The 12,897-nt window shown below is 60.3% G+C and overlaps 1 protein-coding gene across 1 annotated transcript; it reads left to right on the top strand.

Moving 5' to 3' along the window:
* Positions 1–22: 22 nt before the first annotated feature.
* MRPL21 (mitochondrial ribosomal protein L21) lies at positions 23–6,191 on the top strand (the record flags this gene model as incomplete). Its single annotated transcript, XM_084252025.1, has 7 exons — positions 23–122; positions 2,384–2,441; positions 3,070–3,155; positions 3,698–3,861; positions 5,185–5,237; positions 5,493–5,596; positions 6,082–6,191. 7 exons carry the CDS (start codon positions 23–25, stop codon positions 6,144–6,146), a joined length of 630 nt encoding a protein of 209 aa, XP_084108151.1. The 3' UTR covers positions 6,147–6,191.
* Positions 6,192–12,897: the final 6,706 nt, after the last annotated feature.

Genomic DNA, 12,897 nt, shown 5'->3' on the forward strand with positions numbered 1-12,897 from the left:
TTCCGGCCGAGGCCGTGGAAAGATGGCGGCGGCCATAGCCGCCTCGGCCTTGCCGCTCGCGTTTGGGCGGGTGGTGTCCTCGTGCAGCCGCAGCATCCTGAGGCCGTCGGGCCCCGGAGCGGGTGAGGCCCGGGCCGTGGGGTGAAGGGAGAAGCAGGCGAGCGCGCTCCCCGACGTCCGGGCACGTGTGTGTCTGTGTGTGTTTGGCACGATGCCTCCGGTGCTGATCGCGTTTGGATGCAATGAATAGCGCGGGTTGTAGAGTCCGGAGACCTGGATTCAGATCCCTTTAGCTAGCATCCTAAATGTTGACAACAGCTCTTCGACCTCCGTATAGGCCCACTACCCGGGGAGCAAACTGAAGCTCAGAGAGGTTGGGTAACTTGTCCAGGGTCACACAGCAGGGAAGTGGGGAGGGGTAAGGCAGACACTGTGTTTGGCCCCAAAGCCTGTGCTGTAATGACGGCCCCGTGTTGCGAACCACTCTGACGTCTTACTATTCTGATCTGGGAACGGGTGTTGAATGTCTTTGCTTAATTTTAAATCATTCAATGAAAGCGACAGCTGTATCTTAGACACTAGATTATTGTAAAGCTCAAAAAATTATATTTTTAAAGAAGCACTATAAATCCATCCTGAAATGTTTCGTACCTGTATTTGTGTAGCATATTTACTTGTATTTTTGAATGGCATCTAGTTATTTGATAATAGTAGAGGTATTCCTGTTTCTAGATGCACTAGTGATGGTGTGGTTATGTTCTTTTAAAAGGATCTTTATCTTTCATAAAAGTACTCTGACATCTTTATTGGTGTCTGCAATCTGCTTATTTTCCCAACTCTTGTATGCTTGACAGTTCACATAAGCGAGGCCTGGACATTTTTACAAAAGCAGTGGGACTTACTCCATTCTTACTACATAAAATCACCTCTAGAATGCTGTGTTTTCTTTCACACCCACAGCTGAATAGAGGAACCCAACCAAGGTGAAATGAGCATAGAGAAGGGGCCAGAAAGGTGAGCAGACAGGACCTTGAAGAGTTGTTGAAGGAAACAGCATGGAAAGAGAGTCATAGTCCTCAGAAATCTACAGGAGGGTCCCATGGGAGAGAAAAGAGTACGTTTGTTCCCTGTGAGGTCCAGGCTAAGCTGAGACCTTGAGTATGAGTTACAGGGAGGCAGATCTGGTACAGAAATGGTCTGAGCATCAAACAGTGGAGCCACTCCCAAAAGAGACAGTAAATTCCCAGTCACAGATACTCCTCCAGGGCCTTCACTCTATGACTTTGTAGAGTTCGTTCATTTGTTCACCATTTATTGAACATATGTTCTGTGTCCAAAACAATAATCCCTGCTTTTAACATTGCTGACACTCTTGGGGAAAAGTGTGTAGAGAGACAGGCAATTTTTTTTTTAAAGATTTATTTATGCATACAAGATCTGGGGTATAGGCCAGACACATGAGGGGTGAGAGGAATCACCAGAGACAGAGTGGGGAGCAGAACAGGCAGACCTACCTAAATAGACTGCTGAGGGGTGCAGTGGGTGAGCCAGGAGAGGTCTGCTGCGCCACATGGGCTGCTCCCTGGCCGGCCAGGGGATCGAACTCACGCTGCAATGGCCGTGGACAGCTTCATAGGTTGTGTCTCAACCCCTTGCGCCACCAGGGAGGCCCCAAGACAGGCAATTTTTAAAAAATAAACAGATACATAGTATGTGAGTTGATGAGTCTTATGGAGAAAAGTAGCACATGACCTGGGAAGAAGGTTGGGTTTTAAATAGGACGCCCAGGGAAGGCCTGAGATAATGGAAGGAATTAGCCTTCTGGATGTGTGGGGGAAGGGAGGCAGGTTCCCAGCAGAAGAGCAGTTAGAGTCAAGACTGAGGCTGGCGTGTGCCAGGCATGTTCCAGAAATAGTGAGGAAGCCGGAGGGGCAGGTGTGGAGTGGACAGAAGTAGGCAGAGCTGGGCCCCCGGGGCTGCTGTGCCCACCATGCTCCAGGCCGTTATGTGGACTCCAGCTTTTTCTCTGCATGAAATGGGAAACTCTTGGGGAGTTTCGGCAAAATAGTGGCATGATCCAACGGGATCACACTGACTGCAGGGAGAAGGCAGGCAGTGGGGAGAGCCGGACACTGGTAACGGTCCAGGCAGGCTGGTGAGGTGGACACGCTGAGTGGTCCTCGGGGGTCAGGAGTGGCTCAGCAGAGAACATGCCTCAGGCCGCAGGCTGCTCCAGTGCTGGCCTTTCCATTTTGTTGGCCTCGGTTTCTCACAGACAAGGTGGGGTGTGTTGAGATCTGACACCAGTAACGGCGGTTGTGCCTTTAGCAGCGGGCAGTCTCCGTCGCTAATTAGTAACCACGCATCTCTCTTACCCCCTCAGCCTCCCTGTGGTCTGCTTCCAGAAGGTTCCGTTCTCAGAGCACTTCATTTCCAGCAGGGTAATATCAAAATGTGGGTGTGGGTGCCCCCTTCCCTTTCATGCGCAGGATTGTGTACCGAGTCCAGACGTCCTGTGGGGGGTACTCCCGGCCTCTGTGTTTGCTTCCGGGAGCACGTAGCTCTTCCTGAGATGCCGCCTGGAGGCCCAGCCACTGGTGGGCGGGAGCGGGGCCCCCAGCGGCAACCACGCCACTGGAAGTACACGTGCTGTTAGGGTGTCAGACTTTAAAACAGAAACACCCTGAAGTGAGACTAAACTGCTAAAGGTAAATTTGGCAAAATCAGCAGGAACTGCAGGAGGGAGCTACACAGACAGAGCCCCACAGGGAAGCCCCCACCGGCCACACCCCACTCTGTCAGCCCAGTGCCCACAGCCTCTGAGGGCCGGTGCCCTGGTGCCCACCTTTTCCGCCACAGGACCAGGCACAGAGTACATGTGCCACTTGGTGTAGGCCAGGACCGGGCCACGGACCTGGGGCGAAAGGAGGGGTGGGCGCGGGCCTGGCAGGAGGTGGAGGCGGGGGCAGGCTGGCCAGGTCCGGGAGAGCAAGGTCGGCCCGTCGCTGCTGCACGCAGCTGTCTCTTGGAGCTTGGACGGCTGGCGACGCGCGTGCGTGTGTGTTACAGATACGTTCCCAAGACGTCCCTGAGTTCGCCACCTTGGCCAGAAGTCGTCCTGCCAGACCCGACGGAGGAGGCCCGACACCACACAGGTACTGGAGGCAGGGGCACGCCGCCAGCTGTCACTCTTCTGAGGCGCGGGGGTCACTCTCAGGAGCCCTCTGGCGGGACAGTGCGCCGTGCGGACAAAGGAGGGTGACCGGAGGGAACAGTGGCCGAGACGCAGGAAGCAGGGCCTGTGGGGTGTCACGCTGGGGCCCCTGCACCAAGGCCTCTCCTCACCTCAGGTTTGCACACCCACCCGCCCTCGGGCCCTTTAAGAACAGTGGCTGGTAACCAGACCAGGAGGGGTTCCCTCCACTCCGAGTCAGGGAGCTGAGGTGGAGCACAGTGGGGCGGCAGCGGCCACCTGTGAAGTCTGGGAGTGCCCCTGGCCGCAGAGCCGGGACCCCAGCACAGCAGGCTGTGCCACTGTCTGACTGTGCATGCGGGGGGGGTAAGCAGCACAGCCCTCAGCCCTGCAGGGGGCTCCCCATCACTCTGGGGTAGCAGAAAGGGGCCGGGCACATGAGGAAATCGCTGCCAGGGGTGCACGCTGCTGCCTTCCGCTGGCGAGACTGTCCGTCTCCCGCAGAGGTGGTGGCCAAGGTGAACCAGCTGATCGCCGGGGGCCAGTACGGCCGGCTCTTCGCCGTGGTGCACTTCGCCAGCCGCCAGTGGAAAGTCACCTCCGAGGACCTCATCTTGATTGAGAACGAGTTAGACGCGGCGTGCGGAGAGAGGATCCGGCTGGAGAAGGTGCGGCCGTGGACACTCTGTTTTCAGGGACACGGGCCCCCCCCAGTTTACCCTCCTCAGCCACCAGAGGGCGGTCCCTCCGGATGTGGGGAGGGCCCCTAGGATGGGGCGGGACCCGAGGCGAGCAGACAAGCTGGCGAGGGGACAGAGTGAGCAAGCGCCAGGCGGGCGTGGCCCCTGCCCCCACTCGTGTCTGCCCCTCATTCCTCTAAGGACGTAACCCCTGTGCTCATGTCTCGTGGCCTGTCACTCTGCCCCTGCGGAAACCGCTCACGTGCTTACTCACAGACAGGACGGTTCTAGGGAGAAACGCCCCGTCTTCTGCCCACGTTTCGGGGGGTGTTCAGTTCCGGCCGGCACGCTGCCTGGCGTACCTGTCTCAGGCCACCGCTCTGGCCCTCGCGCTGCCTGGGCCGGCTGCGCCTCAGCTCTGCCTCGCTCCCCTTCACATATGACCAACTGCTGCATTTGGGGATCTTCTTGATCTTCCTGTCTCCAGAGTGACAAGCGGAGGACAGTCTTGCCACGAGACTCGACCCTGGAGGCCACGTTCGTACACCGTAATTTGCACGCGTGGTTGTCCTTAGGCGTGAAAGCACCTCCCGGGGTGACGCTGGCGTGTGTCTACCCCACGAGAGCCTGAGCTCTGAGGGGCTCCCCCAGCCAGAGCCCGCTGCCCCCTAGGTCCAGGCTGCCCTGGAAGGGGCTCTTGGCGCTCGGCACCAAGGGCTTCCCTTGGCCACCTCCGTGGGCTCACAGAAGCGCGGGGCGCGTCAGCGTGTACGTCAGCAGCGGGCTTCCCCGAGCGCCTGAAGGTCTCGAAACAGACGTTCCTCTGAAGCATTCACGTTGACAAAGACACCTAGAAAGTCCCACCGCGGCCGACTGCTTCCCAGAAACTCAGGGCCGGGCCAGGCAGCACAGAGCAACTGGGGGACCCTCCGGGGCCGTCTGGGGTGTTGTGAAACACGCTTGTCTTTAGCCACGTCGGTCGGCTCCACGGGGCTTTCGGGAAAGCCCGGCGCGGCCCTCCGGGCCCGCCCCGCGCACAGGGGCAGTCTGTGCTGCCCGTGCTGACCCCGCCCGGGAACGGGAGCTGCCTGCCGAGCAGATGCCCGGGCACCCTGGTATTGGCGGGGTCGGGGGTGCCGTGGCCGGCTTCCTCATGCCTCTGAGTCTGGCCCGGCCGTGCCACTCCCCCGCTACAGGGGGAGGCGCAGGGGGCAGTCAGGTCCAGACGCCACTCTCGGGGAGCAGCGTCCTCACTCCCAATGTCTGTGTCCCCGCCCGGCCTGCGGGTGACGCTCCTCTGTCACGTTCCAGGTCCTGCTGGTCGGCGCTGACGACTTCACAATCCTGGGCAAGCCGCTGCTGGGGTAACGCGCCCGTGGCTGCTGGGCGGGGAGGGGCCCCACGCGCCGTCACCCCCCACACACACACGTGCACGCCTCATGGCCGTGCGGCGCGGCGTCTGGGCTGCGGACCCCGAGGACCTGCTCTCTCCTCGTGCCTCTGCGTAGGCCTCAAAGGGGCAGCGGAAGGGGAAGTAAAAGCTACTCCAGGAAACCCCGCATGCCGCGCGCGAAGGCGAAAGCTCAGGGGAGGTGACGCGGAGCTTTCCTCCCTCCCAGGCGGGACCTCGTTCGCGTAGAAGCCACCGTCATCGAGAAGACGGAGTCGTGGCCGAAAGTCAACATGAAATTTAAAAAAAGGAGAAACTACAAGAAGAAAAGAAGTAAGTTGGAGGGAGGGTGGCCGGCGTCCCAGGCCCGACCTGCTCCGGGGGTTCTCCAGGCATCCTGCTGGCCACGTGGCAGTGTCGGGGTGCAGAGGGACCTCCGCTCGAGTCACAGTCCCCGCAGGGCGAGGCTGTGGAACCCCTGTCCTTGGGTACCCAGAGAGGCTGCCTGAAGTCCCAGGACCATCCTTACCCAGAATCATGGCAGGGCGCCCCCAGGTGGCCAGGTGGGGCGCTGCACCCCATGCACGCTGACTTCTGCATGTGCGCCACAGGGCTGGGGTCTCCCCTGGCCTGAGCCTCGGGGTTGTGTCCTCCGTAGCTCCCGATGGGGCTCAGGGAGCGAGGGGACGCATGTGCAGCATAGCACCCACACACACACTCGGGCCGGGCCCTGTGGGACGACACCCTAGGGAGGCCCGGGGCAGCTTGCAGCAGGGGCGGCTCCCGTGGTCAGCTGTGGCCTGTGCTGTCTCTTTCAGTCATTGTGAGCCCCCAGACCGTGCTCCGGATAAACTCCATCGAGCTTGCCCCGCGCCTGTGCTGACGGTGGTGCCTGCGGGCTGTGGGAATAAACTCGCGGGAGACCCGGTGTCTGTGTCCTGCGCCTGCCACGGCTGTTCTCGCTTCAGCTTCGGCCCCTCCGGGTGACTCAGGGCTGACGGCCTGGCTTGGGCCCCAGCTCTGTCAGGGGGCAGATGGCCGGATTCCTCCAGAACCCCACAGCATCTGTGGAAATGGGCGAAGGAAGACCACCTGCGACGGGGAGGCCTGCCAACCCCATTCGCCTGCTCTTTCCCCTCCCCCACCTTCGCCAGGGCCCCTGCAGTGCCCTCCGTGAGCAGCCCTGGAGCCCAGCCCTTGTGCAGGGTTACCATGGGGTGGGGGGCTGGGGCGCCGCCGAGGCCGGGAGGGGTGGTGGGGCCCAGCCTCTGGATGGGGGCTCCCCTCTGACTGCCTGGTGGGGCGTTCCGGTAGATGAGTACACGCTGCAGGCCCTGAAGAGAGCCGGTCTCCAGGGTCTGCCCCTGGCCGAGGCCTGCAGACTCTACCTCGCTCTCCACCCTGCGTGCATGTGTCTCTCTCTGGACTGTGGACACGTGCGGGTCAGCAGCTGGGGTGTCCACCAGAGGGGGCCCTCGAGAGGCGGGGCCTCGTGCCGGGGGCCGCTGGGGGGCACCACTGGGCAGGTCCCAGTGGTGGTCACTGTCCTCGGGGCCAGCGAGGGCCGGATGCTGCACCTAGCAGCCGAGGACAGACGCGCCCGGGCGCCCACCTCAGCGGAGCGCTCGGCAGGGTCCTGGGGTCAGCCACACTCGGGGGCGGGCGGGCAGAGCCTGCTTAGTGTCTGGAGAAGACGGCCCGGGGTGCCGTCGGGGTGCGGCTGAGCGGGTCAGAGGGGAAGGGGGCGCGGGCGGGCTCCCAGCCTTCGGAGCACCGTCAGTGCCACCGGATGAGCCCTTAAAACTGGCTCCGATGGTGGATCTTGGTGTGCTTTCCCCGCCGCGGGGGAGGGGGCGGACGACTGGGCCGCCCTGTCCACGGCCAGCGGGGGGCGGGCTTGCAGGGCTGTGTTCCTGCCAGCCGGACACCTCGCACCCCGGCGCCCACCGGGTTGCCCAGGCCGGTTTCCCTTCCCCTTCCCGAGGGAGCGCTGCTCACCCGGGGCCAGGGCGCCTGCCGGCCTCACCTCCCATGAGGAGTCGCCTGCCCAGGCCGGTGGCCTCCCCAGGCTCTGGCTCTCCCCCCAACCCCCGCCGCCCGAGCTTGTTCCCTGGAACGCAGAGCAGGCTCACCCTCGAGCCAGGGTGGCCCGTGGGGACCAGGACGGGGTCAGCCCAGGGCTCTGAGACCGCGTACTCTCGAGAGTGGCGGCTGCTATTGGGGTGTCCTGTCCCCTCTCTGGAGGCCCCCCCTTCCCTGTCTCAACTTTCTGCCTTCTCCCTGGTGTCACTGTGTCTGCGACCCCGCTTGTCCTCTGTCCCCGCCCTGGAGAGGGCACGTCCGTCTGCTTCAGGCACCGCAGCACCATTGGGCATCAGGAAACTGCCTCTTTATGTAGGCTGAGGCCATGGCCTAGGGGGTTATGGGAGTTGTCCCGGAAGCGCCCTGCAGGTGAAGTGCCCTGGGGCAGGCAGCTCCACAGTGGACCCCCAAGGGGCCTGCCATGGTCTCCGCCCCCCAGCAGGTGGCTCCTGCAGGCAAGTGGGTGTCGCCCTGCCCCAGGGCCTCAGAATCCTGGGGCCACAGATCACTTCCGGAAGGCCCACAGACCAGCCTGCAAGGGAGATAAGGCCGCAGGGGAGGCTAGGTGCCCTTTGGCCCACTTTCTACAGCCGGGCCAGACCTGAGGCAGAGACCAGGCTGACGTCTGGCTTCCCTGCCTCCTGCTAGCTGCTCCCTCGGGAACCATCCTGTCCGCCTTGGATGGACCCGGGTTCGCGCGCTGCAGCCTGGGAAGGGATTCTGAGAACGGGTGCACCAGACAGGGCACTAGCGGGCAAATGGGCCCTTCTTATCTCCCTAGCTGGTCCACAATCCTCTACTACCAGCACCCATGGGTGCTTTGTCCACCTTTGCCATGGCATCCCTTGAGACCCCTCCTCTGGACAGGGTCCTGCCCTTCCGAGCACCAGTGAACGCTCAGGCTGGCCCCCTGCCACCTGCACAGAGAAGACATGGCAGGCAGCACCTCTGGTCCCTGGGGCCCCTCCAGCAGCCACTGCGCTGGTCCAAGGCCGGCACTCTCTGGCCCCGGTGCAGTCCCCGCCCTGCCCACCCACCCCTCAGCCCGTCTCGGCCACAGGTGCCTGTCCCACGCGGGGCCTGGACCACGGCGCCTCCACACCCACAGGGCGGCGCCCCTTCCCTAGGCACCTGGTCCTGGCAGCACCTGGATGTCGGAGCCAGGTGGTCACTGACACTCTCCTGGCTCCGCGGGGAGCTGTGTCTCTTCAAAGTGCAGGTTTTACTCTTACTCCCAGGTGAAGGGAGAGGCTGGAGTGGAAAACGTCAGGCTGATCTGTGGATGAGCTGAAGTCAGGACAGAGCCCGTAGACTGGAAGTTTCAGGGAACAGCTGATAAGCGCCCTCAAGGCCACAGGCACCCTGATTCATGCATTCCCAGCTGGCTGTACCCCTTGCTGTGGACAATAAACACTCTGTTGCCTAATTGCTCGGGGCTCAGACTTCGGAGAGATCTCCAGGGCTGCCAGCGTGAATAAAGAACTTAACCTTCTCTCTGCGCTGCCTGGTTCCCTGACAGAACCCCGCGGTAACAGGACAACAGGCCCCCGACAAATCACATCATCCAAACTCAGTACCTACCTCGACCTGCCCCGCTGACCTTTAACCCCGCAGCATGGAGCTCCCCTGGCACTGCACGGGGTGCACCCAGGATAGACGGGGGTCCACAATCATTCCCCCATCTGGGAAGAACCCCCACCTGTGTGTCTCCCGAGCTCCTGGCTGCCCATGACACCCTCACATGCACTCAGTCGGCTGTTCCTTCACCACTCGCTTCCCCTGGGGGGGAGGGAGACGCCCTACCACGGGGGGGGGGGGCGGGGGGGGGCAGAGGTGGGGGTGGGATCACGGGGGGCTCTGTTGTGCTTTCCAAGTGAAGGTGAGCAGATAACAGGCTCGGACAGTGACCAGGGACTGTCCCTGGCTGCCAGGGCTGCACCCTAAGGGGACTAAGGCAGAAGCCAGGCCCGAAAGCCAGAGCCCCAGAAGGAGGCCATGGGGATGGGCTGAGCAGGAATTGGCTGACCCTGGAAGAGGCGATGCCGTGGGTCAGCAAGCCCCCAAGGGGCTGTAGGACATGGAAGGTGGACACCCCTGGGCAGCTGAGGGTGCTGGGAGGCAGCCTGGACCAGCTGGGCCCTGCCCCGCTCCACAGGGGCCCTTGTGTCCTCAGGCACAAAACAGATGAAATAATTCCCTTGCCGGTGAGTTCGAGCCAGGGCCGCCTGCACTCCGTGCTCACTCCCTGCCCCCATACCCACAGGTGCCCACAGACTCACACTTAGCACCCTATTAGGTCCGACCCACTCACAAGTCCTCTGTGAGACCCGGTGGTGCCAGGCGGTCAGCAGTCACTGGACACTGGGCATCTGCAAAGGGACAAGTGGCCGACTCGCTCAGAGCAGGCGGCGAGCTGGGCCCCGGCCCAGTGTCACAACAGCAGGGCCAACGGCAGAGCCCACCCAGAGAGTATAAAGGCACAGAGTTCCCACATCTACAGAGGCAGGAAAGAGCTGGCATTTTCTAGAAACCATCCATAGGGTGGTCACCTCAGAGAAGAGGAAAAAGGTTGCCAGAGATGGCCGACAACGGCCGCTCCTGGAACCCAAGCTCTTTGTAGTAAGAGAAAATAACGGCAGGGGGTTTTGGCCAGGGATGCCCTCTCGGCTTCCAGAAGCATCCGAGTACAACTCCTAAGCCCCAAGTCAAACAAAACCCAGCTGGGCGCAGCCAGGAGCAGAGCTACTGAAAAAAATCCCAGTGAGTGAAATGTCCAAAATCTTGACTTTGTTCAATGATTCATACATCGAGCAGCGTTCAATCTCAGGGCCCCAAGGAGCCCACAAAATGGGCTTTTCTAGGCAGAAGGAGCAGTCACGGGAAGATGGGAGAGCCTTGTGCTGGCCGGGCTGCTCTCCCCTACGGACGGTGGGGACGTATCAGGTGACCTGGCCGATGCTGGCCAGGTCATTCCAGATGGACTGGTTTAAGATTCCATTCCTGGGAGAGTTGAAACCGTAATTAAGTCTTGGCTTGGGGATATGGGACTAAGCACAGATGACTCCATTCCAGGCCTGTCATCTCCTCTTTGAACTAGACTTGTTAAGTAACTCACAGCACAGCCACAGCGTGGAGTATTACGCAGCCGGTAAAAGGAATTAGGTAACGACAGGCAATGCTATAGGTGCCCGGGCACTCGCCATCCCAGGACAGGGCCACCACACCCTCCTGCAGGTCGAAGGGCCTGTGGGCATTCTCCCGTCCCACAGGCCGGGCAGGCTGGCTGTGCTGCACGGTCAACTCATGAGCTCTCAGGCGGGAGGCTGGGCACCGGGGCACTGGGGCAGGTGCTGGGATGTCACCCGGGGAGTCCCCTGGGACTGGGCCTTGGGAGCCCGGGCTGGGGACCTGTTCCTCACACCCTTGGTCTTGCTTTCCCTCCTTCTTGTCTCACTTCCCCCTCCCGGACAGAGGTCCCGGGACCATCTGCCCCAAAGTTGTCTTGACCTGAGGACACGTGGGCGCTGTAGCCAGGCCCAGAGGAGGGCGGTGATGGCCTTGGTGGCTTCTTTTCTAAAAAGCTGCCGGCAGAGGTGCGGGCTTGGCTCTCCCGTCTGCCAGAGCAGGGGTCCATCCTGGACGTCATGTTCCCCTGAGGTAGGGGGTTTCCCTACTCAGTGATCCCTGGAACTTGCAGCAGGAGCTCCTGGGACGGGCCATCTGCCTGCTGAGCAGGGGACAGCCGCCAGTGCTGGGCAGTCAGTCCCTGGACCGCTGGTAGAAAGTTCCTCCCGCTCATCGCACATTCAGGTGGGCGCTGGGGGGTTCCTAAGGACCCTAAGTTAAGGGGTTCATTCCCTGAGTGTCTTTCTCTAGTTCCTGCTTCTCCATTGTGGCACTTTTCTCTTTCTAGATCTTTCCAAGATATCCCTTCCTCAGGAACTGCAGCTGGACTTATGTTCAGAGATGACAGCCCCCGCCCCGTAATTTTTTATCCTGATGGGCAGATCCTATGCAAGATGATTCAGAATTACAGTGGCCCCTTTGGGCCCCACTAAATGTGCAAAAATTGTCTTCTTGTGCACTGATCTCGTAAACCGTAGACTTAGAAATCAAACAAATTAAAGGGGACAGACACATTTAATTGATATTTACAAGCCTCCACGAGACACGTTAAATAACAAAAATGCAACCAACTTCATTTTGAAGGTTTAATTAGCTGTGTTAAAGGATTCTTGGATCGGCAACTAGACGCTACACACAACTGTACAACGGAAGGATTTTAGTCGGAGAGAAGGTGGGGCCACAAGGTCAGAGCAAAAGAAGAGGGACCCTCCAGGCTGTCGTTTTCATTAAAAGTTGATGTTTTGAAGATGAAGAATTCTGGTTGACGTATGTAATTAAAACGAGTGGCACTGATAAGAGAATTGTTTCTGTATGTGAGGAAATAAGGTGTGTGCTTTCAAGAGAAGACAGACGCGACACTTTGCTGAGAACGGAACAAAATTTCGTTTTGTGATCCGGTGACCTCAGAGTGGGAAAGAGGGAAGAAGTGAGACAAAATCAAAACGTGACAGAGCAGAGCCCCACGCCTGTGTGGCGGGGCGTGCACCACACCTGCACCTGGGCTACAGGGGGACCTTACAGGGGCTGCGGTCCCCCGTGCATCATCATTGACCCAGACGGCTGTTAGGGGACGCACGCCCATGCACAAGGAGATTTGTTGTGTGGAACCAGCTCACCTGATAATCGAAACAGGCCCATGACCCGCACGTGCTGGAGACCCAGGAAAGTGTGAATCCAGCCCAAACCCGAAGGCCCCAAACCCAGGCGCACCCCCACCCCGATCTCTGGTTTTGCCAGTCTCCACCCACCAAGCATCTTCCTGGGAGGAAGTGGGGGTGTGTCTGAGCTCACATGCCAGGATAAAATCCAGCAGAGGCCTGGCAGTAAATGGAAGGCCTGGGAGCACAGAAGTTCCAGGAGGAGACACAGGAGCGCGTCTTTAGAACACTAGAGTGGGGCGGGCGGCGGGGTGTGAGGGGGGGTCCCCGGTGGCGCAGCGGTTGAGCACTGGGTTGCGAAGCTGCCCGCAGCCTCTGCAGTGCCGGTTCGATCCCCGGCTGCTCCCCGGCCACTGGAGGAGGGTCCCGCATGGCGCGCAGACCTCTCCTGCCGCCCGCTGCTCCCCTCAGCGGTGTCCTTCGGTCCTTCTGCCTGCTCTGCTCCCCGCTCTGGCTCTGGTGAATCCTCTCACCCTCCCGCGCTTCTGACTACCCAGTGCTTGTATAAATAAATGAATGAATGAATGAATGAATGAATGAAACACTAGAGGGGGGACAATTTTCTCTGAGTCAAATTCAGAAGCCATCAAAGAATAAATCCGACGATATAAAAAAAACCTTCATAAAAAAACAAGTAAACAGACAAACGGCTCGGCCAGCGGGGACATGCACCCCCAAACCGTGCACAGTCCTCCCAACCTCGACTGGCTATATGAGAACTGCAGGTGATAAGAGGTGCTCTGAGGATATGGACACCTTTCTGCCGGA

This window comes from Talpa europaea, assembly GCF_964194135.1.
Source record: "Talpa europaea genome assembly, chromosome: 1".
In the NCBI taxonomy this organism is placed as follows: domain Eukaryota; kingdom Metazoa; phylum Chordata; class Mammalia; order Eulipotyphla; family Talpidae; genus Talpa; species Talpa europaea.